This window comes from Corythoichthys intestinalis, chromosome 22 (assembly GCF_030265065.1).
Source record: "Corythoichthys intestinalis isolate RoL2023-P3 chromosome 22, ASM3026506v1, whole genome shotgun sequence".
NCBI lineage: Eukaryota > Metazoa > Chordata > Actinopteri > Syngnathiformes > Syngnathidae > Corythoichthys > Corythoichthys intestinalis.
Window position 1 is genome coordinate 29,525,351 of NC_080416.1, and position 27,123 is coordinate 29,552,473.

The following is a 27,123-nucleotide window of genomic DNA, read 5'->3' on the forward strand; positions in this document are numbered from 1 at the left end:
CCTCTTCTTCCTCCAACTCTTCAAAAACTTGGATTGCCTCCCTTGCGCTCAATCTATCGCTTATATAGCTGTTTGAATCATTGTTTGAAGGACTTTGTATGGCGGCCATATGTATGGAGCTGCCATCGCTGTTCCCGGTGTGACGTATCACTTCCGGGTTCGTCCCCTTTCAGGCTCGAACTTCGGAAACGCGATTATTTTGTCAAATATACAACATATAAATTATTTTTTCATGCTTTATTTGTTAGACAATGTTTAATTACTTTAATTGTGACCCTATTTGACATGTTATGGAATTACTTAACATTTCTGCTTTAAAGGCTGCTGTATAACTTGCTCGTTTCATCATGATGAATAAATGTTTCCTACATGGATTGATACGGCAAAATGAAAGTGAGAACGTAAGTCGGAAACCAGAGAGAGCTCATCGCTGTCGACACGACAGTAACAATAGGAACTGTTGTTATTTGGGTTTGAGTTTCCCGAGGGACAGATATAGTTGACGGACACAGGAAGTCTGTGTTGTGTTACGTTTGTTATGGTCCAAGCAATAAACGTTGACTCAAATGAGTTGAAGAAACTAAATTCTGTGCTTTAAGAAGAGTGAAAAAAGCTGAAATTAACACAGACAAAATCATTCGGCCGATCAGAGTGAAGTATTACCGAAACAAAATGGTGACGTCACATACCGTAATGGTCGGCAATGGATCGCCGCATACGTTTCTTCAACACAACGTGGCCGTGTCAATAAAAAAAATCATTTTTTACATATATACAGTATATAATATATATACACTCACCAGCCACTTTATTAGGTACACCTGTCCAACTGCTCGTTAACACTTAATTTCTAATCAGCCAATCACATGGCGGCAACTCAGTGCATTTAGGAATGTAGACATGGTTTAAGACAATCTCCTGCAGTTCAAACCGAGCATCAGTATGGGGAAGAAAGGTGATTTGAGTGACTTTGAACGTGGCATGGTTGTTGGTGCTAGAAGGGCTGGTCTGAGTATTTCAGAAACTGCTGATCTACTGGGATTTTCACGCACAACCATTTCTAGGGTTTACAGAGAATGGTCCGAAAAAGACAAAAATTTCCAGTGACCGGCAGTTCTGTGGGCGGAAATGCCTTGTTGATGCCAGAGGTCAGAGGAGAATGGCCAGACTGGTTCGAGCTGATAGAAAGGCAACAGTGACTCAAATAACCACCCGTTACAACCAAGGTAGGCAGAAGAGCATCTCTGAACGCACAGAATGGGCTACAGCAGCAGAAGACCACGCCGGGTGCCACTTTCAGCTAAGAACAGGAAACTGAGGCTACAATTTGCACAAGGTCATTGAAATTGGACAATCGAAGATTGGAAAAACGTTGCCTGGTCTGATGAGTCTCGATTTCTGCTGCGACATTTGGATGGTAGGGTCTGAATTTGGCGTCAACAACATGAAACCATGGATCCATCCTGCCTTGTATCAAGGGTTCAGGCTGGTGGTGGTGGTGTAATGGTGTGGGTTATATTTTCTTGGCACTCTTTGGGCCCCTTGGTACCAATTGAGCATCATTGGAACGCCACAGCCTACCTGAGTATTGTTGCTGACCATGTCCATCCCTTTATGACCACAATGTACCCAACTTCTGACGGCTACTTTCAGCAGGATAATGCACCATATCATAAAGCTGGAATAATCTCTGACTGGTTTCATGAACATGACAATGAGTTCACTGTACTCAAATAGCCTCCACAGTCACCAGATCTCAATCCAATAGAGCATCTTTGGGATGTGGTGGAACGGGAGATTCGCATCATGGATGTGCAGCCGACAAATCTGCACCAAATGTGTGACGCCATCATGTCAATATGGACCAAACTCTGAGGAATGCTTCCAATACCTTGTTGAATCAATGCCACGAAGAATTGAGGCAGTTCTGAAGGCAAAAGGGGGTCCAACCCGTTACTAGCTTGGTGTACCTAATAAAGTGGCCGGTGAGTGTATATTTCTGTCTCCATCCATGTACCTGTGTATAATGCACACCATTATTTTACAAGTTGATTTTGGGGAAAAAAAGTGTGCTTTATATTCAGGAATTTACGGTACTTTTTTTTTCCTCTTTTGATAACCCGATTTTTGTTTTGAAAACATTTCTGCAGTACCGTGCACTCCGAGTCATTGACTGGTGTAATTGCGCACCGCCGCTCCAGGTCTGATCGAAGGAAGGGCGGACCAAACCATATAATGAAAATACGGGGGCGTGGCTGGCAATACATATGCTCTCTGGGTGTTTTCTTTTTGCCAAAAACAAAAGAAGAAAAAGAAATCCTTCGTTTTATTCCTACTAAAATTATAATAATTAATATTTAAATTTGCAAATGATTACCTAATGTTCTAATTTTCTTTGTGGGCCCAATCAGGGCATGGGCTCTTAGAAATCATATCACTTTTCACCCCTATACGGCGCCCCTGTGTAGAGGTACCACTCACTGTATATAGACCTCAATCACATGACGTCACAACTCCGCCCCCCTGACTGGTGCCGCCATATTGTCCGTCAGCTCATCGGGTTTACATATTACCGCTACGTACATTCCTCCTATTACTGCGAGTTTTTCTGCTTGTTTAAGGAATCACCGCCTAGTAAACGAACCCAAAAACCTTCCCGGCAATCGTTAACATTGATTAATCAAAATGGTGAAGGCATGTGTGGCAGTTGGTTGCAGTAACAGAGAAGATAAACGGTCATTTTAGTAGTTGCTGTGTGCCCATTGTTAAAAGGGCAAATCTCGAAAGCAGTACGGTTTGTTTATCTCGGTCCATGATGCGTTTGTGTCGACAGCCAGTAGACAGTGGCGAAAACATCAATATGATGCCAACACGATCGCAGACATCATCAGATGGAGACTACGAAGCTCGTCGCCACGGTCGCGCAGCAAGAAGGTGAGCGCAACAACAGGTGTTGTGCCGAAAAATAGCCGCCCTGCGTGAAATGTCCCCCCTGACGGGAGCGCCCACGCGGAAAACGACTTTCTTGTACCGTGAATATGTATTATTTTACTCTGCTTGAACTAATAAATGTCATACCTGTGTGATTGTCATTGGGATATGGTCGTGAAATCCTGTAGACTAATACATTTTTGTTCAAAGATGGTTATGTGCCCCAGTCCACGATTTGTTACTAAAATACAGTACTAATATTTTGTGTAATTTAATTATTTAAAACTGATCTTACAGTCGTAAATCCATTATATAACACCATTTACCATTATCATTTACTGTAATGCGTCCATGAAAACATTTAATGTTTTCACGTCAATAAAGCGTTATAAATAAGCGTTCCCGTCAGGGAGTACATTTCACGCGGGGCCGCTATTTTTCAGCACAACAACACCGGCTCGTTGTCGATCAAATTTCATTTTACAATCGTGACAACGGTGACGCTCAGCTGACCAAATGTCAGTTTATATTCGGGCCGGTGCCGATTTTGGGTACCCGACTTCTCATCGTGACAAAAACTGGAGTGTGATTGGAAATTTTGTGGTCTCAGGACGAGCTCTGACGCACGGGACGGGACCGGACGGGAGGAAATACCGGCTTGGGCATAAAATATGGATCTGGCGACTGGATCGACCGAAGCTTTTCCAAATAACGGCTTTTATGCAAGTCATCCAATGAGTTTACAGCGTCTGAAAGCACCGGGCTTCCATAATTTGCAAGGGAATCCACCTTTAGAAACTATGATCATTGACAATACGACACACAATGACGGACAATATGGCAGCACAATACAGCGATCACGTGATTGTGTGACGTCACTATTGTCTGTCATTGTTTATCCGTATTCTCAATGTTTTCAATTTGTCGTGCAATTTCTGGAAGCCCCGGTGCTTTCAGATGGTGTAAACTCATTGGATGCGTTGCATAAAAGGCGTTATGTGGAAAAGCTTCAGTCTATCCATTCGCCAGATCCATATTTGATGCCTAAATCGATATTTTCCGCTGTCTTCGCCCTCTCTGCCTGACATCTGTTACCCTGATATCTACAACTATCTTGTCCACACAAAATCAGCCTATTCTCACGAAAGTTTGAAAAACTTTAAGAGCAACACTCTAAGCAACATTACCCCGTGTGACCCTATACTTCCAATTTTCTAAAATGGCGACAATCAATAAAAAAAAAAAAAAAATACGTTGACTGCGATGGCCGACGCTTCAAGGATAGGTGGATATTGGACTATTTCTTCCAATAAAACACGCAACAACTGTGTCTGCCTCATTTGCAAAGAGACAGTCGCTGTTTTCAAAGAGTTCGATGTGACGCGATATTACCAAACAAGACACGTTGTCATGTACGACAACATTACAGGGAAGATACGCAGCGAGAAATTATAGCAACTTGAAGCTAGTTTAATTTCACAGCAGCAGTATTTCGCAAGAGCCGAGTGTCGAAAGAGAACGCCACAAAGGCGAGATTGTTGAAATTATGAATTTAAAAAAATAATAATAGAGCAAATGTGACACACAGAAGGGCTTGCTAAAATTTGTTTAAATATATTGTTCTATGTAAATCAGCCAAGGTAGCCCCCCGCATTTTTACCACACCAAATCTGGCCCCCTTTGCAAAAGGTTTGGACATCCCTGTTCAACTGATGATGCATAGACGAGGCCAGCTTCTTTCACTTGGTACCAGCTAAATATTATTCAAAAAATAATGATGGCGGAAGAAATAAACATCTTGAATTTGAAACTGTATGTTGTCGGCGATTAGCCTCGCAATGATCTTAATTGTGATTGTCAGCCCAAAACCCTCTAAATATATATTAAATGCATCTTACCAGGTATAAAATGACTACTACATAGTCTATGTTGATCGTTTAGTGCCCAGTTTTCTCGTCGAATTGCAGCAGTCCATCTCGCTCTCCTCTCCGGGTCTCTCGGAATACGGTAGAACTTCAAGTCTCTCCGTCTATCTTCTCTGTTATTGCAACCAACTGCCACACACGCCTTCACCATTATGATTATTAATGTTAACGAGCAGAAAAACACGCCATAATAGGAGGAATTTACGAAGCGGTAATGCGTTAACATGATGAGTAGACGGACAACCGGCGCGGAGGCGTGGTTGTGACGTCATGTGAGTAGGGTCTATAAAGGAAAGTCAATTTCATGCAATGACACTGTCGGCCACCGGGGGGGGGGGGGGGCTGCCCCGCCCTTAAAATCCGTTTATAGATATGCTGTCATAGAATCCCTACCAATGTTGAGACCAAATCTACGCCCTTGAATGAGGTGCAGAAATGCTTGTATGGAATTTGATATATTTTCCAATGTAGGGTAAAATAAACAAAATGAACACCGGCATTTTTGTTACCATACGCAAACACTAGCGAACTTTTAATTTATTTGTGGAATTTTGAAAATACGAATCGATGGTAGTTGTCAGTTGCTGTTCTTATGCAACAAGGCTGGTGTCCCTGCCCCCTCTGAGCCAAAATAGCATGGACACCCTCCCCTCTTTCCACCCTCGCGTTCCCCCGTCACTCTTCCACACTTTGATCGCTAGCCTCGACCAGGGTCCGCTCTCTTCAATCATTGACCTGAAGGAAGGAAAGGACCTGGAGTAGCACCTGTGTGGACTCCGACAACCAGTGCTGCCATGATCCCATGTGCGGACCTCCGGCCCGGCCCGGCTTGATTTATTTTTCACCGGGAGAGAGTCAACCACCGCCGGGCGCGATGTTGTTCTGGCAGCCGTGCACCGAGAACTTCATCGCACCGCCGCAACAGCAGCAGCGACGCGACGGAAGTCACCAACGGTACGGTCATTTTATATTTTGCTCTCTTTTGATTGAGTTTTTCTTTGTCCATCATACTCGTTGACATGGTGAGCGTTTGGATAAGCACGCAATGACGAATTCGGCTGTGGACTTTTTGCTGTCACTTCAAAGAAATAAGTTTATGACAGAAAAACATTCGAAAAGCGCTAGTGTTGTGTTAGGGAGAGGGCGGGGCGCGGTTGCCAATGACGGAAGCGCGGACGCTCGCGATTGGTCGAGCGACCGCGGCAGAAGCGCGCCGATTGGCTGGCGGGCACCTCCGTAGCCGAGGCTCGAGTCTGGCGGAGGAACAGCGGGGGGCAGCACCTTACAGTGCGGACTCCGCAGAGCGAGCGACGGGGCGGACGCGGAGGAGCCATGTTGATGCCCGGTTGTGCGTTTTTTCGGGTTTGGGCTCAAGGACCGCGGCGGCGAGGAGAGGGCTGCGAGCCAGCCTGGTGATTGGAGTGAGTGGCCGGGGGAGGTGCGACTAGGAGCCCGGACATTGACTCAAAAGCGACGGGAAGTTGGTGCTAGGTAGCAACAGCTGTGCGGGGGACTAACCCGACACGTAAAAATAGCAGCCTTCCCCGGTTGTTTCCCCACCACTTCACCCCATTTGTCCGACTAGAGAGCTTTTGTGACGGTGACGAGAAACAACAGGGAGGAGGAAACGTCCCTACCCGGAGCTAGCTTAGCCTAGCACCGTTAGCATGTGAGCTTGGCGTTCTTCTCCCTCCGAGTCACGACCGTCATTTCGGGGATATAAACTTCATAGCGTGGCGGCCCCGGATGAGCGTTTTGTACCGGTCCCCCACATAGCTCGTGTAGCACCCCCTAAATGTGGAGTATTATGGAGATCTGTTGCGTCTCTGTTGGATTCGCCTGGCTAGTGAGCTAGGCTAGGCTAAATTTCCGAGAGAGAGAGAGGCCGGGCGGACTTCCTCCTCTTCCCCCTCCTCGTCCTCAGCTCCCCGGTCGTCGTTGTCGTCGTCGCCCCCCTACTCGAAGCGACAAGCTGGCGGCCCCCCAAGTAGAAGGCGAGGACAAGGAGTTGGGCCCCATGGCCTGGGTGCTCAAAATCGACGACGCCACCATCGAGTCGGGGCTGGTGCACGACTTCGACGCCAGCCTCTCGGGCATCGGCCAGGAGTTGGGGGCGGCAGCCTACAGCATGAGGTTGGTCAGATGGAGAGTTGTTGGATGATTTATTCCACAGCGACCAAATATCCTCACAAGCTGAATAATTGTGTCTTATTTGTCACATTTTCGCCCATTTTGCCCTCCCTCAAGTATGCAATTACTAGTTAACTACTGTGTTGAACTAGGAACACTACTGGGTCCAACTAGATGCCATGTGCCACCTAATAATCCAGCAGGACAATTCAGAATAGGGCTGCAGCTAGCGATTACATACGTAATCGAATAATCTATCGATCAGTTAGAGTAATCGGATTACGAACATTTAATTCGTTCCAGAATACATTTTACGATATGTAAAACAAATGAACAAGTGATTATGCTTGCGATAATATATTTTGGCACGCTAAAATTACATTTTGAAAGAGTATTAAATGCGAATACAAAATAAAATTCCTAAGTGGTTCTTAAAATGATTTATAATTGCACATTCAGTTCACGGGCAATAAATGGATTTAAAAATATAATACCTGAGTTTAGCCTCAAACGATATCAAAATATAAATGAGAATCGAAGTCCAACAAAAGATGGGTTGGCGCTCGCGTGGCGTCTCTGCTCGTCTGCGTGGCTGTCGCGCGCCTGGCGGGGCTCGTGTGTGGCTGATGTGATGGGGCGCGCTCGGGTGGGGGGGTCCCGGTTTGGCGATTGGGCGGCATCGAATCGGTCGCCAATGGGCTTACAATCACAAGGGATTCACACGATTACTGGTTTCTAGATCACAGAGCTGATTTGTGTACGCGCTACGCCTTTCAATCACTTATTTTATAGACTTCCCCCACCCCTCCCCCTCTTTCCCTGGTCAACAGGCCCCCCCAAATGGTTTCAACTGGAAATACATCTAGCTGACGATAGCACCAGCATATTAGTAGTTAATGTAGACGTTCAATGTATTTCTGGTTGTAGTTTGTGTTTCTTTTCTTTCTTCTCTTGTGTTCCTGTTCGCTGCTTTGTCATAATAAACGAGGTATGTTGAATGATCACAATGGGAATATGACAGACTCTCAATGTGAAACATTAAAACTGTTCAGACCATCCGGGCACTTAGACTTCCATTCTCCGTGTCAAACAGCTGAACAGGACAGGTTTAAAAAAAAAAAAAAAAGTCCAACAAAAGAACAAATGGCTTATTTGCGAAGCAAAAGTCCCCTTAGCTCTAATGCTATAAAATGCTAACTTTTTTTTTTGTACATAGGTATTAACACGTCGTTGAAATACATATTCCCACAAAAATAACTGCTAAGTATACTTCTAAACTAAATAACGAATGCATAAACAAACATAATAGCTCAAACAAAAACATACCTTATGTTGGTCTTAACAGGGAGCAGCTGGATTCAGCCATGCATAGACTTCATAATCGATTGACATGACATGGGAAATGGTGTTTTCAAAAACACCAAAACAGGCACCTACCTTAGCTATATATGAGTCTCCATGAGCAGCGGCATCAAAAAATTCAAAGTCTTTCCCTTATAAAATCCCGATTATTTTTTATATAAGTATAACACAACTTAAAATGGCTATAAAAGTCTTAGATTTTACACTAGACGCACAAAAATCACAAATGCAGAGATATATCACCTATATTTTCATGATCAATAGCAATATTTAACATACTGTATCCTTTAAGTTTTAGACCAAAATAGCAACTGTTTTTTTTTTTTTTTTTTTTTTTAACTGCAAGTTTTCAACAGCTAATAAATCACTCAATTCAACATCAGAAACTTGATACTTGAGGAAAACTTGCAGAATAAATTACAAATAATATGTAAATAGATTATTAATCAATTATATATACAATCACAATTTATTATAGAATAGAATACCCTATATAATAATTGTAGACTATATACTGTTAGCGAATGAGGCTAGCGGCCGCCTGGCGTAAACAGAGTTTATCTGGCGAAAATTCTTGTAAATAAATGCTTAAATCCCCAGAATTTTTCATAGATATGGACGTAAACTGTCTCGGTTCTTGGTTAAAAGCAAAGAAACCGTGCAGTTATCGTTTAGTCTACGTATATTGTCGAAGTACAAAGCTACTCTTTTAGCGAATGAGGCTAGCAGCTGCTTGGCGTAAACAGAGCTTTTCTGGCGAAAATTCTTGTGAATAAATGCTTAAATCCCTGAATTCTTTATAGATATGGACGTAAAACAGTCTCGATTCTTGGTTAAAAGCAAAAAAACGTGCAGGTAGCATTTATTTTGCATAAATATTGCCAACTATGAGGCTAGTCACAAAAATTAGCCGCCTCCATGTGTAAACAAAGAAGAACATTCCTGCGAATAAATGCTTCAAAAGCAAAAAAAAAAAAAAAAAAAAAACGTGCAGGTAGCATTTATTTCGCATAAATATTGCCAACTATGAGGCCAGTAACGAAAATTAGCCGCCTCCATGTGTAAACAAAGAAGAAAATTCCTGCAAATAAATGCTTCAATCACTGAATTCCTTGTAGATATGGATGTAAAACAGTCTCGATTCTCTGTTAAAAGAGCAAAAAAACAGGCAGTTACATATTTATTTTACGTATATATGTCGAAGAATGACTAGCGGTTCCCATTCTCCCATTGATTTTTTTTTTCACGTTTCAAAATGCATGCATGGTAAGAAAAATAAAATATTTACCTTGAATCCTCGAACAAATCACTCCTGAGACCTTCCTGTTTGTATGCTGTACTGCTTTCGTTCTTTTTCAACCTAAATCTAAGCTTGAATCCAGCTTAGACATGTGTCATCTTCGCCTGACTATACTAAATATAGCTTGGCCCCCTCTGATAAAGTGTGACGCAAAGAGTGACGAAGTGTCACGTCAATAGTAATGAAGTCTATGAGCCATGTTAGACAAATGATGGCATATTCACTGTTGCTACTGGAGGGGCAGTGTATCCACCCAAATGAATAAATTTAAATGCAACACTTTGAAAACAAACAATTACAACACCACTTGAATTAAACGTATCCTAGAAGCAGCATAATTTGATTCAAAGTTTACTCATCAAATTCCTCAAGTTAATTGATCGTTGCAGCACCAATTTACAATACTAAAGAAGTGTCTATCAAGTGAGATTACTTCCACTTTGTTGCTTCTTTTTCCATACTAGCATTAAATCTGCAGATAATAACGTTTTATAGCGATAGGTGTCCCATTAGTCTTTTTTAAATTTATTTTCACCCCATGAAGCGAAATGGTATGTTTGCTAACATGTTAATTGATAATCAAAGACATACCTGATTTTATATTATTTGGTACTGAAGTAACACAAGCAATAAAAGCATGTATGTTTATGATTAGCGTTTAGCATTGGTATTTTTGCTAACATGCTAATCAATAAAGCTTTTATTGCTTGTCTGCTTGTACATCTAATAAACACAAGCAATGAAAACAGGTATGTTTATGACTATCGATTAGCATGTTAGCAAATATACCAATGCTAATCATAACATACCTGGTTTTATGTTTATGATTAGCGTTTAGCATTGGTATTTTTACATTATTGATTAGCATGTTAGCAAATATACAGTGGGGAGAACAAGTATTTGATACACTGCCAATGGGAAAACCCATTGGCAGTGTATCAAATACTTGTTCTCCCCACTGTACCAATGCTAATCATAAACAACTGCTTTCATGTTTAGCATTTGTATTTTTGCTAACATGCTAATCAATAAAGCTTTTACTGCTTGTGTGCTTGTACAACTAATAAACACAAGCAATGAAATGTATTTTTATGACTATCGATTAGCATGTTAGCCAATTTACCGATGCTAAATGCTAATCATAAAAATACCTGCTTTTATTGCTTGTGTTTATTAGATCCAATCACGTCATTTTCAAAGTATCGAATCGGCAAAAAAATATCGGCCATGCCTTTTTTTAATATATATATATTTTTTAATTAAATCGTTTTCTAATTGTATTTAAGGTTACAGACATAATATGTTACACTTATCCAGAGGTTTTAGTTTAGGCTTAAGGTAGGGTTATCAAATTTATCCCAATAACGGCGGTAATTAATTTTTTAAAAAATGTATCACGTTTAAGTATTTAACGCAATTAATGCATGCGCTGCACGATCCACTCACGCATTGTCGCGCTCCATCTGTAATGGTGCCGTTATGCCTATATAGACCCTACCCACGTGACGTCACCACTCCGCTCTCCTGACTGGTGCCGCCCACTTGACCTGTTACGGCTACGTACATTCCTCCTATTTACGGCGTGTTTTTCTGCTCGTTAACATTAATAATCAAAATGGTGAAGGCGTGTGTGGCGGTCGGTTGCAATAACAGAGAAGATAGACGGAGAGACTTGAAGTTCTACCGGATTCTGAGAGACACGGAGAGGAGAGAGCGAGATGGGCTGCTGCAATTCGACGAGAAAACTGGGCTCAAAACGATTACCACAGATTATGTAGTCATTTTATATCTGGTAAGATGCATTTAATATATATTTAGAGGGTTTTGGGCTGACAACCACAATTAAGATCATTGCTAGGCTAATCGCCGACATCATACACGTATGTATGTAGTGAGAGTGCTATCGCTAAACCATATAAACATTAAAAGCCCTAGCTCCATTGACAAATGACATGAAATACATTAGACTTGACAGTGGATGTTAGCAAGAACAAAAGATTTTGAATTGAAAATTTCGTAACTCACCTTTCCAAGCACAAGATAGATTCCTGCCGAATTTTCGTGGACGAGTACCTGTTTCACCCAACCAGCAACGAAGTATTTATAAGCGTCCAAGCTCTTGAAGTTTTTCAAATTTTCGTGAGAATAGGCTGATTTTGTGTGGACAAGATAATTGTAAATATCAGCGTAGCAGATGTCAGGCAGACAGGGCGAAGACAGTGGGTCGAAAAACATCGATTTGGGCATCAAATATGGATCTGGCGACTGTATAGAATGAAGCTTTTCCACATAACGCCTTTTATGCAACACATCCAGTGAGTTTACGGCATCAGAAAGCACCGGGTCTTCCATGAAATGCATTTTAAATTCCTCGATCAATTGAAACCAATGCTAATACAGAGACAAAATGACGGACAAGTGGGCGGAACCATACAGCGAGCACGTGGTTTTGTGACGTCGGTGGGTAGGGTCTATAGAGAGCTAAAAGTCAGCGTAAAATGAGTGGAGTGAATTTTGGCAGACTTTGGAGCCTTATTTTAATTGGCTAAAGCCTTACAATCCCTCTCCCTACAATTAAAAATATCATGGGAAGCAATGTGGGGAAGCAAGGCAGCAATTGATCTTTTCTTAACACCTTGAATTATATCCCATCGCAGAGAAGATATATGAATTGGTAGCACTATGCACAGTCGTGGTTTCACGTGTCATGGTTCCACTTCCCATCATGCATTGGGCATGGCCTTCAGTATCATTTACTGAAAGCTCAACAAATACACTATATGGCAATATTTAGTCACAATATACAAAGTCACAAGTCTTTCTATCCGTGGATCCCTCTCACAGAAAGAATGTTAATAATGTAAATGCCATCTTGAGGATTTATTGTCATAATAAACAAATACCGTTCTTATGTACTGTATGTTGAATGTATGTATTCGTCCGAGTTTTATTCATTTTTTTCTTAATGCATTGCCAAAATGTATATGATCGGAAAAATTATCGGGAATGATTGAAATTGAATCGGGGGCAAAAAAAAGCCATCGGATTGGGAAATATTGGGATCGGCAGATACTCAAACTAAAACGATCGGGATCGGATCGGGAGCAAAAAAACATGATCGGAACAACCCTAGTGCTAATCGATAATCATAAACATACCTGCTTTTATCGATAATAATAAACATACCTGCTTTTACTAGTTACTAAAGTAAAACAAGCAATAAAAGCAGGTATGTTTATGATTATCGATTAGCGTTTTTTTTTTTTTTTTTTTTGCTAACATGCTTATAAGGTATCAATAATTATAAACATACCTGCTTATATTGCCTGTATTATTTTAGTACCTAATAAAGTACCTAATAAAATAAAAGCAGAAATGTTTATGATGATCGATGAGCATTGTTTTTTTTTTTTTGCAAACGTGCTAATCATAAACATACCTGCTTTTTTTTTGTTACTAAAATAACACAAGCAATAAAAGAAGGTATGTTTATGATGATCGATTAGCATGGGTTTTTGCAAATGTGCTAATCGCTAATCATAAACATACCCGCTTTTATTAGTTACTAAAATAACACAAGCAATAAAAGAAGGTATATTTATGATGATCAATTAGCTTTGGTATTTTGCTGACATGCTAATCGATTAGCTTTGGTATTTTTGCTGACATGCTAATCGGGCATCATAAACATACCAGTTTCTGAAATTGTATTTTTGCTAACATGCTAATCAATAATCATAAACATTGCTTTTATTTTATTAGGTACTAAAGAAATGCAAGCAATAAAAGCAGGTATGTTTATTCTATTAGATACTAAAGTAACACAAGCAATATAACCAGGTATATTATGATTATCGATTAGCATTGTTTTATTTCTAACGTGCTAATCGATGATCATAAACATACCTGATTATATTCGGTACTAAAGTAACACAAGCAATAAAAGCAGGTATGGTTATGATTATCGATTAGCATTTTGTTTTGCTAACATGCCAATTGATACTTTTTATAAGGCACAAAAGTAGCACAAGCAATAAAAGGAGGTATGTTAGCATGTTAGCAAAAATGCCATTTCCCTTAACCCTAAAAGCTACTTGAGCAGTTTTTTGCTATCCGTAATGTCCATTGAGCTCCATGTTCTAGTCTATTCAGTATTCATTCATAAGATAATGTTAGGACAACAACAAGTTGCTTATGAGGTAAGCAACCTGCGTGCATTATTTTACGACTGCATGCAACTAGTACAACTCGCGACGTCAATTAGTTAATATCTCGAGCTTCACAAGTCGTACTAGTGTAGTTTTGCCTCACCAATAATGTACGGTTGTCCGTATAGGAAATATTCTGACAATATTTTAAAACTAATAAACCGAAAAAAAAGCTCTTTTCATCCTTCTGCTGTGAATTGAATTCAGTATCACTAGTAGACGCCCAATTCCTTTTCACTTCCTGTTGATTTTGGAACAACCGGTTGCTATTAAAATCTTCCAGTTGAATAGTCTACATTCGCTCACTGGCTGCCATTGTCGGCGCTAGACATTCAATTCAGTAATGGTGAAATTACAGCAATAATCGATACATATGACAGGAAATGATTCTACAATATACAATGTATTGATATTTGGTCATTTCCCGATGATTTTGGCTTTCTTAACAGAATGTGACCTGAGAATGTCCCCAATTAAATTGGAAGTTACTCAAAGTCAAAAGGAAGTACAGTGGTCTGAAAAAGTATTTGAACCTTTTGGGACTTCTTACATTTCTGCATAAAATAATCAAATGTGAGCTGATCTCTGGCAAAATTATACAGATGAAAAAACGGCTTTAACTAAAACCACCCAAACATTTATAGGTTTTCATATGTTAATGAGGACGGTATGCAAACAATGACAGAAGGGGGAAAAATAAGTAAATGAATCATCGCATTTAATGTTTTGTGGCCCCCCTTTGGCAGCAATATCTTCAGCCAGACAGTTCCTGTAGCTGCAGATCAGTCTGGCACATCGTGCAGGACTAATTTTGGTCAATTCTTCTCTACGAAACTGCTGTAGTTCTCGCTCTATTTAAAAAAAAAAAAATTCTTATATATATATAAACCTGTCCTGTTCAGCTGTTTGACACGGATTATTCAACATACCACTTCCATTAAGACAAAGAAGCAAACAGGAAGGGTTTATAGGGGAACAGAAGAAAAGCAAAGACGGACGAAACCCAAACATCAACAAGAAATACATTGAACACCTACACTAACTATGAATATATTGGTGTTATCGTCAGCTAGATGTATTTCCAGTTAACACCATGTGGGGGGCCTGTTAACCAGGGAAAGAGAGGGGGCGTCTTAAAGATAAGTGATTGGAGGGGTGGAGTGAACACAAATCGGCCCAATGATCTAGAACCCAGTAATCGAGTGAATCCCTTGTTAGTGTGAGTCCGTTGGCAACGCACCCAACGGCGCCCTATCGCCAAGCCCGGCACAGAGGTACCCTACCCAAACACGCCTATTTATTATACTGCTGTAGTTCAGTCAAATTCCTGGGATGTCTGGCATGAATCACTGTCTTTGGGTCATGCCACAGCATCTCAATGGAGTTTAAGTCTGGACTTTGACTTGGCCACAGCATCATGATTTGGGGCTGTTTTGCTGACTCAGGGCCTGGACAACTTGCAGTCATTAATGGAAGAATGAATTCCAAAGTTTATCAAGATGTTTTGCAGGGAAAACTGAGGCCGCCTGTCAGACAGCTGAGGCTAAAAAGAGGATGTATGCTGCAACAAGATATGATCCAAAACACAGAAGGAAATCAACTTCAGAATGGTTTCAGAAGAACAAAATACACGTTCTGGAGTGGCCAAGTCAAAGTCCAGACTTGAACCCAATTGAGATGCTGTGGCATGACCTAAAGACAGCGATTCATGCCAGACATCCCAGGAATCTGAGTGAACTACAGCAGTTTTTGTTGAGGAGAATGGGCCAAGATTAGTCCTGATCGATGTGCCAGACTGATCTGGGGGACCCACAAAATATTAACAGTGATTGTTCACTTACTTATTTTTCCCCCTAACGTTATTGTTTGCATACTATCCTCATCAAAATATGAAAACCTATAAATGTTTGGGTAGTTTTAGTTAAAGCAGACACTGTTTTTTCGTCTGTGTGATTTTGACAAAGATCAGATCACATTTGGTGGTGATTTTATGCAGAAATGTGAGAAATTCCAAAAGAGTCAGATACTTTTTCATACCACTGTATTCATTCCCGGGTCACTTCCTGTAAAGTAACCCAAAATCAACGGGAAGTGACCCATAAATTACCTCATTGCCTGGCATTGGCTACCACTGTTGGGCATAGAACTCAATTATATTCATAACAGAAGAATGAAAACAGCTTGTTTTCTGTTCATTACTTGTACAGTAAAATTTTGTAGAATTATTTCCTGACATATGTATCGATAATTGTTGAGATAATCATTATCTTGAGCCTTGTACCAGCTAATTTTGTCAAGGCGAGAAATTTCCATAGGGAAAAAAGAACTCTTGGCCCATGTAGTATTTAAAGAAAGCATGTACTGAAACATCTGGGAATTGTTTTCTTTATTGCAGGACTTCCTGGTTCTTTGAGTTCACTTCATTAGCACAACGTCTTTCATGATCAATGAATTATTTTTTTTGTCCGTCGGTACCACGGGGCGGACTGAGGCACGCCGCCTGGGGGCCGCTGCATTAGTGTGTTAATGATTTGTTTGACGCACATGCGTGTCCTTATCTGCCACCCCCTCCACCATCAGCCCGCAGCTGCGTTTATCTCGGCCGCGGCGTGTTTGTCAAGCTGGTTATGAAGCACGTTGGGGTGAGGGGTCGGGCGGACGACATCTGTTTGGGCTGTCTCGACCCATTGAATAACGCTAACGAAGAATTAACTTGTGAAAGAAGATATTTCCATGAAAACGGTGTAGTCTAATAAGAAGTAGTAGATCTATAAACAAAACTGGTAAGGTGGAACATACCATCATTTCTAAAAGGGGGAAATTGTAAGTACACAGTCGGAGTGTGACAACACAGTATATCGAAATGGTGATGTATTGTGATACTTTGTATCCCAAAAGATTATCGATAAGCTCTTGCCAAGAATCGATATATCGTTTTAAAAAGGTGTCACTGTATGAAAAAAAACAAAAAATAAGAGGACGCTACGGGTTGCTACCAAATCTTCATCTTCAATCTTCAGTTCAAATCAATCAGTTAATATAACCATCTTTGATGTGAAAGATGTCACAGAATGTATAATGTAATAACGTATATAACATGAAAAGTAACGTCAGTTACTCTTACAGTGAGGTAACTGAGTGACTAAATTACTTTTTTAAAAGTACGATTAACAACACTTGATATGATATCTGTACTGTATACAGTGCCCTCCATAATTATTGGATTTATAATAATTGTTTTTTAGCTTCTAATAATTATTTTTTTCTAAATAATATGGGACCTTAATGGAAAAAGAGAAAAATCCAACCTTCAATACAAGTGCATTTATTCAGTGGGGGAAAAAAATCCAACATAAAGAAATAATTTTTTGACATCAAATAATGTGTGTCACAATTATTAGCACCCCTGGTGTTAATACTTTGTACAACCCCCTTTTGCCAACAAAACAGCACCTAATCTTCTATAATGTTTCACAAGATGGGAAAAGACAGAAAGAGGGATCTTCAGCCATTCCTCTTTGCAGAATCTCTCTTAATCATCCAGAGACCTGGGTCCTCTCCTCTGTACTCTCCTCTTCAGCTCACCCCACAGGTTTTCAATGGGGTTGAGGTCTGGGGACTGAGATGGCCATTGGAGGAGCTTGATTTTGTGTCTGGTGAACCATTTCTGTGTAGATTTGGCCATATGTTTAGGGTCATTGTCTTGCTGAAAGACCTAGTGACGACCCATCTTCAGCTTTCGGGCAGAGGGCAACAGATTCTGATTTTAAATGTCCTGGTATTTCCAAGCATTCATGATGCCATGCACCCTAACAAAGTTCCCAGGGCCTTTGGAAGCGAAACAGCCCCACAGCATCGCTGACCCACCCCCACACTACACAGTTGGGTATGAGGTGCTTTTCAGCATGCGCATCTTTCGTGGCACGCCAGACCCACTTAATGTTTCTCACCAAAAAGCTCAATCTTGGTCACATCTGACCAAAGCACACGGTCGCCGTTGAAGCCCCAATACCGCTTGGCGAACTCCAGACGTTTGCGTTTATGATTGTGAGTGAGGAAAGGTTTTCTCCGTGCATGCCTCCCAAACAGCTTGTTGGCGTGTAGACAGCACCTCATACCCACTGTGAAGTATGGGGGTGGGTCAGTGATGCTGTGGGGCTGTTTCACTTCCAAAGGCCCTGTGAACCTTGTTAGGATCCATGGCATCATTAATGCTTTAAATACCAGGACATTTTAAATCAAAATCTGTTGCCCTCTGCCCTAAAGCTGAAGATGGGTCGTCACTGGGTTTTTCAGCAAGACAATGACCCTAAACATATGGCCAAATCTATACAGAAATGGTTCACCAGACACAAAATCAAGCTCCTCCCATGGCCATCTCAGTCCTCAGACCTCAACCCCATTGAAAACCTGTGGGGTGAGCTAAAGAGGAGAGGACCCAGGTCTCTGGACGATTTAGAGGGATTCTGCAAAGAGGAATGGCTGAAGATCCCTCTTTCTGCCTTTTCCATCTTGTGAAACATTTTAGAAGATTAGGTGCGGTTTTGTTGGCAAAAGGGGGTTGTACAAAGTATTAACACCAGGGGTGCTAATAATTGTGACACACATTATTTGATGTCAAATAATTATTTCTTTATGTGGGATTTTTTCCCCACTGAAAAAATGCACTTGTATTGAAGGTTGGATTTTTCTCTCCATTAAGGTCCCAAATTATTTAGAAAAAAAAATTACTAGAAGCTAAAAAACACATAATTATTATAAATCCAATAATTATGGAGGGCACTGTATGTTCATCTTCGAGCACTTGATCTATGAAATGGAAGATGATTTTTCTTGTTTTGTTTCAGCGATGTGCTGGCCCTGCCCATCTTCAAGCAGGAGGACTCCAGCCTCCCTCCGGAGAGTGAGAGCAAGAACCCTCCATTCCAGTATGTTCTCTGCGCCGCCACCTCGCCGGCCGTCAAGCTGCACGACGAGACGCTCACATACCTCAACCAAGGTCCTTCCAGTCGGCGCTAAACAATAGCATCATATTTGATAGCTTGTTTTATGACAATTTTTAGCAGATTAAAACAATTTGAATGACTAATTGAGAAACTTCAGTTCCAGATAACAGAAGAAAAAACATTTGAACAACGCTGAAATGTAGAATTGTGTATCATCTGCACTGGTGTGATCGGAGATGTACTGTTCCATAATCTGAACCAAGGGAAGCATACAGATGTTGAATAGAAGCGGTCCTAGAATAGGCCCTTGAGGAACCTCACATGTGAATTAGGTTCATTCAGGTCCGATTAACACAAATAAATCCCTATTTTGTCAGGAAGATTTGAACTATTGAAACACAGTGTCATTGTTCATAACAATAAATAGCATTTGCAAATACATATTTTCTACAAGGCATGCTCAAATTATTGAGACAACAATGATACATTTGTCAATGTTTAAATGAGATGAAAAAACTGAATTTGTCTATGACGTGCAGGCCAGTCTTACGAGGTGCGCATGTTGGACAACAGGAAGTCCGGAGAGTTACCGGAACTCACCAACAAGATGGTGAAGGTGAGGATATGCCTTCTTGTCTTAGTCATAGCATTGTGGATAACATTGTTATACGTGTGTAGAGCACAGTGCGAGTGGTGTTCCACGACCGGCGGCTTCAGTACACGGAACATCAACAGCTTGAGGGATGGAAGTGGAACCGTCCCGGTGATCGCTTACTGGATATCGGTAACCCTAACCGCCTGACGACAAAAGCATTGTGTGCAAAGTACGTGTTGCGAGACTGATACTGTGCCGGGACAGATATTCCTATGTCGGTGGGCATCGTGGAGCCCAAGACGCACCCCTCCCAGCTCAACGCCGCAGAGTTCCTGTGGGACTTGAACAAGAGAGCGTCGGTCTTTGTGCAGGTAACGCCCAGGGGAATGGAATGTATTTTCAAGTATAAGCGGATTCACAATTGAAAAAGTATATCTTTACAGGATGTATTTTGATAGGTTTTTAGATTTGATGGTGATATACGTCCAATCCGTTTGAAGTGGGAGTGTTGAACGTCATTCGTTGAATGTCAATTTTCGCTTTTTCACCTGAGCAACGCCGGGCCATACGACTAGTATTTATATAAACATTATCACTCCTTGACTCGTCCAAAGAAGATGACTCATTGATGAATCATTAAGTTATTGAAATATAGCAAAGTGTATCTCCTCCAAATAAACTCGCCAAAGTAGAGGTCGACCAACAGGCTGATATAAGGACTTTTTTTTTAATATCGGCCATCGGACAATTAACCCCCCCCCCCCCCCCCCCCCCCCCCCAAAAAAAAAACAAAACAAAAAAACATGATTTTGATCAGGCATCTGTGTGGGCAACTAGCCGTCGCTACTGACGGTAGGACCCCGGAAGGACCCTGCAGCAGCTTGAAGGCAGGCTGCTGCCATAGGAAGCTTCAGGCTTGCCTGTTTTGTAAATTTTGTCAAAGATTTAAAAAAAAATTTGCATTAGAGAATATGCAATGTTGCTTTAGCCTTTTAAGGTGTTTACTGAGGGATTCTTACACTCTATATGTAACTCGTAGAATTAGCGTAAGCATTAGCTTTAGCATCCCCTTAAACTCTTACTCTCACTTGTTTCCATCTCGTACTCGTTTACATCTCAAGTCCTGGTGGGCTTAATTATTTGAAAATTCAATGTGCTGTTCTTGCTGAATGTGTATAATCATAAAAAGAAGTGCTGCATTTGTTGGTTTGGTTTAGAGGTGCTTTAATTGATTAATCGACAACTATTTTGATAACCAATCGTTTAGGACCTTAAACTTGTCTAAATTCGTGAAATTATAACATATATGTATAACTTCTCAGTTGTAAATATTATTAGATTTCTTCATTATATTTTTGTTTAGTCAAAAGGAGCACATGAACAAAAATCGGCTTTTACTTTGGATAACAATCCATATTTTTGCCAATTTTCAGACATCCTACCATCTGAATTAGCTCCTTAAAAAGCCTGCAACAACTAATTGATTAAATCAATTAATAAATTAGTTGCCAACAAATTTGAAAATCTATTTTTGCTGGCAGCGATGAGCAGTCTCGTTCTGGGTCCTTTTTTGTGTGTAATGTGAGGTTGTGTGCGTGCGTGCCAGTGACTAGAGCAAGAGGGGGAGAGAGTTCACTGCTACACTCAGGTTAGGTTGCTGGATACTAATATTACAGTGTCGAGAGTTAGATTGTCTTTTGTGTTGTTAGACCCAGTGTGCCTCTGTCAGAGGTGGATAAATGAAACCAATTGTATTGTTTGTATTCTTTGTTGATGAGACTAGCTTAGCACAAAGCGCGAAGCTAGTTAGCGATTATGCTTGTCAGTATCTTAGGTATCAATTTGTATTGTTTTGGATAAGCAAATTAGCCCTTGAGTTATTGTGAGATAGTAAATTTGTTTCATTTCTATTTATAAAGAAACCACACACATAAACCCATTCATCTAACAATCTCCTTTCAACATAAACTCCCATTCAAACTGTAAATAGTCATACAAAAGAGTGTGCTTTGAAATTGGATTTTGTCTTCATTGTTACTTACAATACGCCGAAAAAGACTTTAATATATCACTTCAGAAAAAACAAATCAAAATGGAGATAAGTACATTTAAATCCATGTATTCCAGAAACCTCATCCAGCACTCAGGTAAAAATGTTTTATGTTTGAGCAACATATGGCTTTCATTATAACATTCTCTCTTTTTTAGTGCAAACCTGCTTTAGTCCAAACCTGCTTAAATGTAGGATTCTAAATACTCCATGCCACCGTTTTTTCAGTCAAAGCCAAAATTTCACTGACAAAAGGACTAATCTGAGCAACCCATAGAGGGCGACGTAAGCAAACATCTGCTCGGATTAGTTTAATGTTGTTGTCACTTCAGCAGACTGCAAGGCAATGCTGCTGTGTGCTGCCTACTACTGGACAGGTGTGGAGGTGCAGCCACTAAATTCTTTATTTCGACCAAAAATACATGTGTAAGGATCGATAGACAGATTTTGAATCGATTCATCAAGAATCGTGTGACGTAATATTGCAATATATCTCCGAATCAATTTTTTAAATTTTTTTATTTATTTATTTTTTTTGTCTAAACCAGTGTTTTTCAACCTTTTCTGAATCACGGCACGTTTTTACATTGGAAAAAATCTCACGGCACACCACAAATCCAAAATGTTCCAAAATTACTTTCTTTACAGTATATTTAATTATTGAATAATTTCTCAGTATTTATACTTACTTAGTGCGAAACTTGAGTCTGTTTAGATTAATACAAAGCCAATATCCTGGCAGGAATCTTCTTCAACAGCACTCATTCTCTGTTTTCATTTTTTATTGCAGTGAGGTTTGAAAAGCTCAGAATTATCAGACAGGAGGCCTTTAGCAATGTCTTTAACCACATTAGGGCCGAGCATCTCACTGACAATGGCTTTGCACTTTGCAGACAGGTAGTATTAATGTCCCGGCCACATTGTGGGACTTTTAGGATTTAGCAACAAGTTCAGCAACAAGCTAACTGGCTTTGAGGGCTTTCCCATTTACCTTTGGAGTTCTTCTCGAAAAAGTTCCCTGTTTCTCTGTGTTTTCACAAAGGCGAACAAATAGTCCATAGTTTGAAGCGACGGGTGTTTTAAGCTTGTTTGGCACCATGGAGCTGTTGGCTCGTGTCGCGTTCAAGAACTGCTCGGATTTCTAGCCATCAGCCAACTTGCTGTCCTTGACAATATTTTGGAATAAAACACAGGGGAATGATTGAGGGTCGTCGCATATGGAGAAAATAAAAAGGACACTTTGGTGTATATTGGCATTTGACGAGTCTAATCAAATGATATACAGTAGATGTGCTGGGTTCCATATTGTTGCGGACAGCAAGTTGCTGGTTAGAAATCTGAGCAGTTTTTGAACGCAACACAAGCAATACCTCGCTCATCTACTCATGACCGAGAACTTTCTACCTACTCCTTCCTTCCTACTGCTACTCCGCCCAACGATGTTAAAAAAAAAAAAAAATGCAATATTAGATAATTTCTCGCAGCACACCTGACAATCTCTCACAGCACACTACGTCCACAGACCTTAAACGGTTAAATAACATTACTTTTTACATTGACTAAATTTGGTGTAAAGTATAAAATTATTAACTTTGCAGTCCTTAAAATGTGTTCATTTATTTATAGATCAAAAATATACTTAATATTACCATTTTCATGTCATCCCTTTTTGCAGGTCCACTGCATCAGCACCGAGTTCACGCCGCGAAAGCACGGGGGCGAAAAGGGCGTCCCCTTCAGGATTCAGATCGACACCTTTGCGCCGGGAGAAGCCGGCGACTACGCCGAGCACCTGCACTCGGCTTCCTGCCAAATTAAAGTCTTCAAGGTTCAAACCTTTTTCTTCTGGTCTCGCTTTTGTTATTTCTGCGTGATAAACCTGTGTTTTAAAAGTACACATTTTGGCTTTTTTAGCCAAAAGGGGCGGATCGCAAGCAGAAAACTGACCGGGAAAAGATGGAGAAGCGCACTGCTCAGGAGAAGGAGAAGTACCAGCCTTCGTACGATACCACTATCCTGTCCGAGGTTGGTTGAGTTTGAACGTAGTGCCGTCGTTGCTCCCTTGCTGCCTCACTTTACAGTGCGTGTGTCTAACAGACGAGACTGGAGCCCATCATTGAGGAAGCGGGCGACCACGAGCTGAAGAAGTCCAGCAAGCGGACGCTCCCGGCCGACTGCGGCGACTCCCTCGCCAAGAGAGGCAGCGTAAGTTGCCTATTGTCCATTCACCTGCTAGGTGACTTATAATAGACGCTGACGGATAGAAAAAGCACAATTTAAAGCAAAAACATGGACATATTTTTTTTGTTTTGTTTTATAATACACCCATTTGTAAAAACAATCTGAACTGGAATTGGAATAGGTCATTGTTGTATTGCCATATTGTGAGATCATTATCGTGAGCCTTTGTGAGCAGTTGTTAACTGTTAAGTTTAATATAAAGTTACTTGAACACTGAAGCTTCAATTTTGAGGTGCACGATGTAGGATTTGCACTTCAATTACTCATGAAATGGCCATAATATTTCAATACACATTAAGGAAACATGTTTTTGGGAAATACTTCTAAAACAAATGCTTAAAGCAACTCTTGGTAATATTTCAACCTTTATAAAAGAGTTTCATAACATTTGTGATATGTCAACTGACAACTAGTTGAATGACACCTCTTTTATATCTTGAGGGGGTCTATATCGCTTTCACCGGCAGTAAATAACTTTGAGGAAGGTGGCAGGAACCCTGCTACACAAAAAAACTACAAATGTGCCGACTGCTTTACGACATACATAACTTCCCCCATTACTTAAAAAGACAGTTGATGCGAACACTTTTACGCGAATTCTGCAAAGATGGCAGAGCAACAAAAGAGACAAATAGTTTTGTCCGAGGCGACAAAAAAAGAATTAAGGGAGGCTACCAGGATAAAAGGACACTCAAGAATAAACACTGGCCCGTCTTTTACTACCTGGCATAACCCTCCCATGCCTCTGTAAACTAAGGCCGCGCGAACTTTGTCAAACAGTCTGGATTTAAGTGCCTGTGACACCCCCAAAAATTTAGATTAGCATTATTACTGGAAGGAGACGATTCCACCGTATACGACAATATGGCAAAGCGCAGATGACGTGAAAATAGTCTATTAATCTGCTGTTTCGCACAAACTGTCATTATCACGGTCTGGTGCCTCCACATGGGTGAAGACGTCAGCGGAATAATGATTTCAGAATTCAGCCCAATGGAGAAGGAAGCGATTCTGATTTAAGTGTGGCTCTTTCAAGTTATATTGTCGATCCAGAGGAAGCCTGTGGCATATATGTTTGAGTCGTTTTTCTACTCATATATTTTTACAGGATATTCATTGGCTCAAAAGTATTTTCCCCAATTGCTAAATGAATTGTATGGCCATGACAATTAACAGTCTTGTGCTAAATGGAGTATGAAATATGAAAAATGCATTTATTCAGTACGACAGGGCTAAATTTCCGCATAATGCTCAAAACTGCTGACTTCTTAAACGTCCAGAACGGTATTTTATGCCACCGGAGTTAGTGCGGCTCTTGTCATTTCCCTCCCAGCGACTTGGAGACTGAGGAACGAGCATAACAAAAGAGCTCGGCTACATGCTAATCAGAAACGAGTGGCTCTTCCTAGTCTTTTTCGCCTTTCGAAAACGAAAAATCACACAAAACTACCCCGACTCATGTCACACACGGCGGCGAGGGTGACAGTCTACACCGATCGGCCAGCCCCCGGCAGGGAGCAAGTTTCGGCTCGTCGTTCTCCTGCCGCGGCCCAGGGAGGAGTGCTCGTCGCCGGGGACGCAGCTGGAGAATGAACGCTGGACAAACCAGCCAACGTCGCAAGAGCGCATGGCTGCCCAAGCCGAGGATAGTGCTCTATTGGCTGGCACACGAAGAAGACCGAGGGGGGTGGAAGTCTGGACACAATCGAGAACCAGAGACGAGAGCTTGGGGTTCCCCGGTCCCAAGCCGAGGCACGCTTTTATCGGCCGGCCACCATGGTGTGTGACAAGCCGCCGGTCGTCAGCCGAGTGGCCTTCTCGGTGGACAGGGAGCATTGCCACCCACAATATGCAAGCCGCCACCTTATTAGAACCTGTGTCATGATCCCAGTATTTGACATAAAATAAAACACGTAGCATACTGTCTTCCTCGTCGGTCCACAGTTGTCGGACTTGTTTTGGCCAATCTACGCGGTGAACACAATCTTTTTGAAACCTTAAAGAGCATATGACACCAGAAAAAAAGTCTTAAATGGCATTATTATGTGAATTAGAATCATATTTTGAGACGATTCGACTATATACAACAATTTAGCAAAGCGCAGATGACGAGAAATTAGTCTTTTAATCTGCCGGTTAGCCACGCCTACCATTATAGGGCTTTAGCGTCCCCAACAGGTGGATGACGTCAGCGGTAGACTAGGCTCATCGGTTTTACTATTCAGCCCATTGAGGGGGAATTGTTCAGAACGAGGAAAACGCGACGAAGAGAGCTGCAAAATGTCATTGTTTCAGTCTCTCTACTCCCAATATTTTTACAGGATATTCTTTTTATCCAAGTATTTTTCCCCCACTAGCTATATAAATGGCTTGAGAAGGACCAGTCAGCCCGTCGAGGGGGAACTATTCACAATGAGGAAAACGCGACGAAGAGAGCGGCAAAATGTCATTGTTTCTGTCTCTTTACTTCAATATTTTTACAGGATATTCTTTTTACCCAAGTACTTTCCCCAATTGCTAAATAAATGGCATGGTCATGACAAATAACAATCTTGTGCTAAATGGAATATAAAATAATAAAAATCCATTTATTCAAGACGAAATGGCAATATTACTCCATAATGGTCAAAACAGTCGACTTCACCTTTACTGTCACACCTCCCGAACGATATTTTATGACACCTAAATCGGACATATGTAATTTCCCTTCCCCGGCTTCGGAGAATGTAAACAGAGCAGAAGGAGTGACAGCTAGCCGACATGCTAACCCGAACCGAGGGATGTTTCAAAGTCTTCGAAGTGGAAAATCACACATAACTAGCCTGGATTATTTGACATGACGACCCGGTTGTCGAGTTTCTTTGCGGATCGGCAAACCGCCCGGCGGAGAGCAATCTACAGTTCGTTCCCTGGAGGAGGGTGGCTGGAGTTGTTGTGTAGCTAACGCGCTAACAGCTAACTGCTAATGAGCATGAGGATAGCTTTTTACATGCCTATCAATGATCAAACGTAAGTAGTCCTTTATTTAAAGGAATTTTATAGTGTTTACTTTGTAATCACTGTATTCGTATTTGACATAATACAAAACAAGATGTTTACTCACTTCCTTGTAAGTCCAATGGTCCCACAGTAAATATCCACGGTGAATGGGAACCTTTTGAAACTCCAAAAAGGCGCATACGCCTCTCCCGCATACAGAATGATTTTTCTGCAGCCGTTTGGCTGGCGTGATGCAAAAAAATAAAAGTATTAATCCGCAAAATCAGCTGAATCCTTCGTCCTCATACACAACAGTACACTGTATAGTGAAGAGAACGTCTTCTACCGTACACGTCACAGCGCCCTCCTCCTCAATGCAAGACCGAAGCCGGAAGTCACTCATTTTCATGGCGCGGGATTCAAAAAACTAAATAAATATAGCGATCGCTTCCACAC

At 41.1% G+C, this 27,123-nt stretch overlaps 1 protein-coding gene across 3 annotated transcripts in view; it reads left to right on the top strand.

The window, feature by feature from the left end:
• The first annotated feature begins 5,540 nt into the window (after positions 1–5,540).
• Positions 5,541–27,123, top strand: part of ubp1 (upstream binding protein 1) — a 30,052-nt gene continuing 8,469 nt past the window's right edge. For 2 of the 3 annotated variants that reach the window (XM_057828278.1, XM_057828279.1), the window contains exons 1-8: positions 5,541–5,810; positions 18,704–18,855; positions 19,342–19,418; positions 19,481–19,586; positions 19,662–19,768; positions 23,123–23,275; positions 23,362–23,472; positions 23,545–23,652. In XM_057828278.1, coding sequence (XP_057684261.1) covers positions 5,659–5,810; positions 18,704–18,855; positions 19,342–19,418; positions 19,481–19,586; positions 19,662–19,768; positions 23,123–23,275; positions 23,362–23,472; positions 23,545–23,652 — 966 coding nt within the window. In that variant the 5' untranslated portion in view covers positions 5,541–5,658. Of the gene's footprint in view, positions 5,811–6,099; positions 6,990–18,703; positions 18,856–19,341; positions 19,419–19,480; positions 19,587–19,661; positions 19,769–23,122; positions 23,276–23,361; positions 23,473–23,544; positions 23,653–27,123 lie in introns of those variants that run through there. The other variant, XM_057828281.1, reaches the window with a different exon arrangement.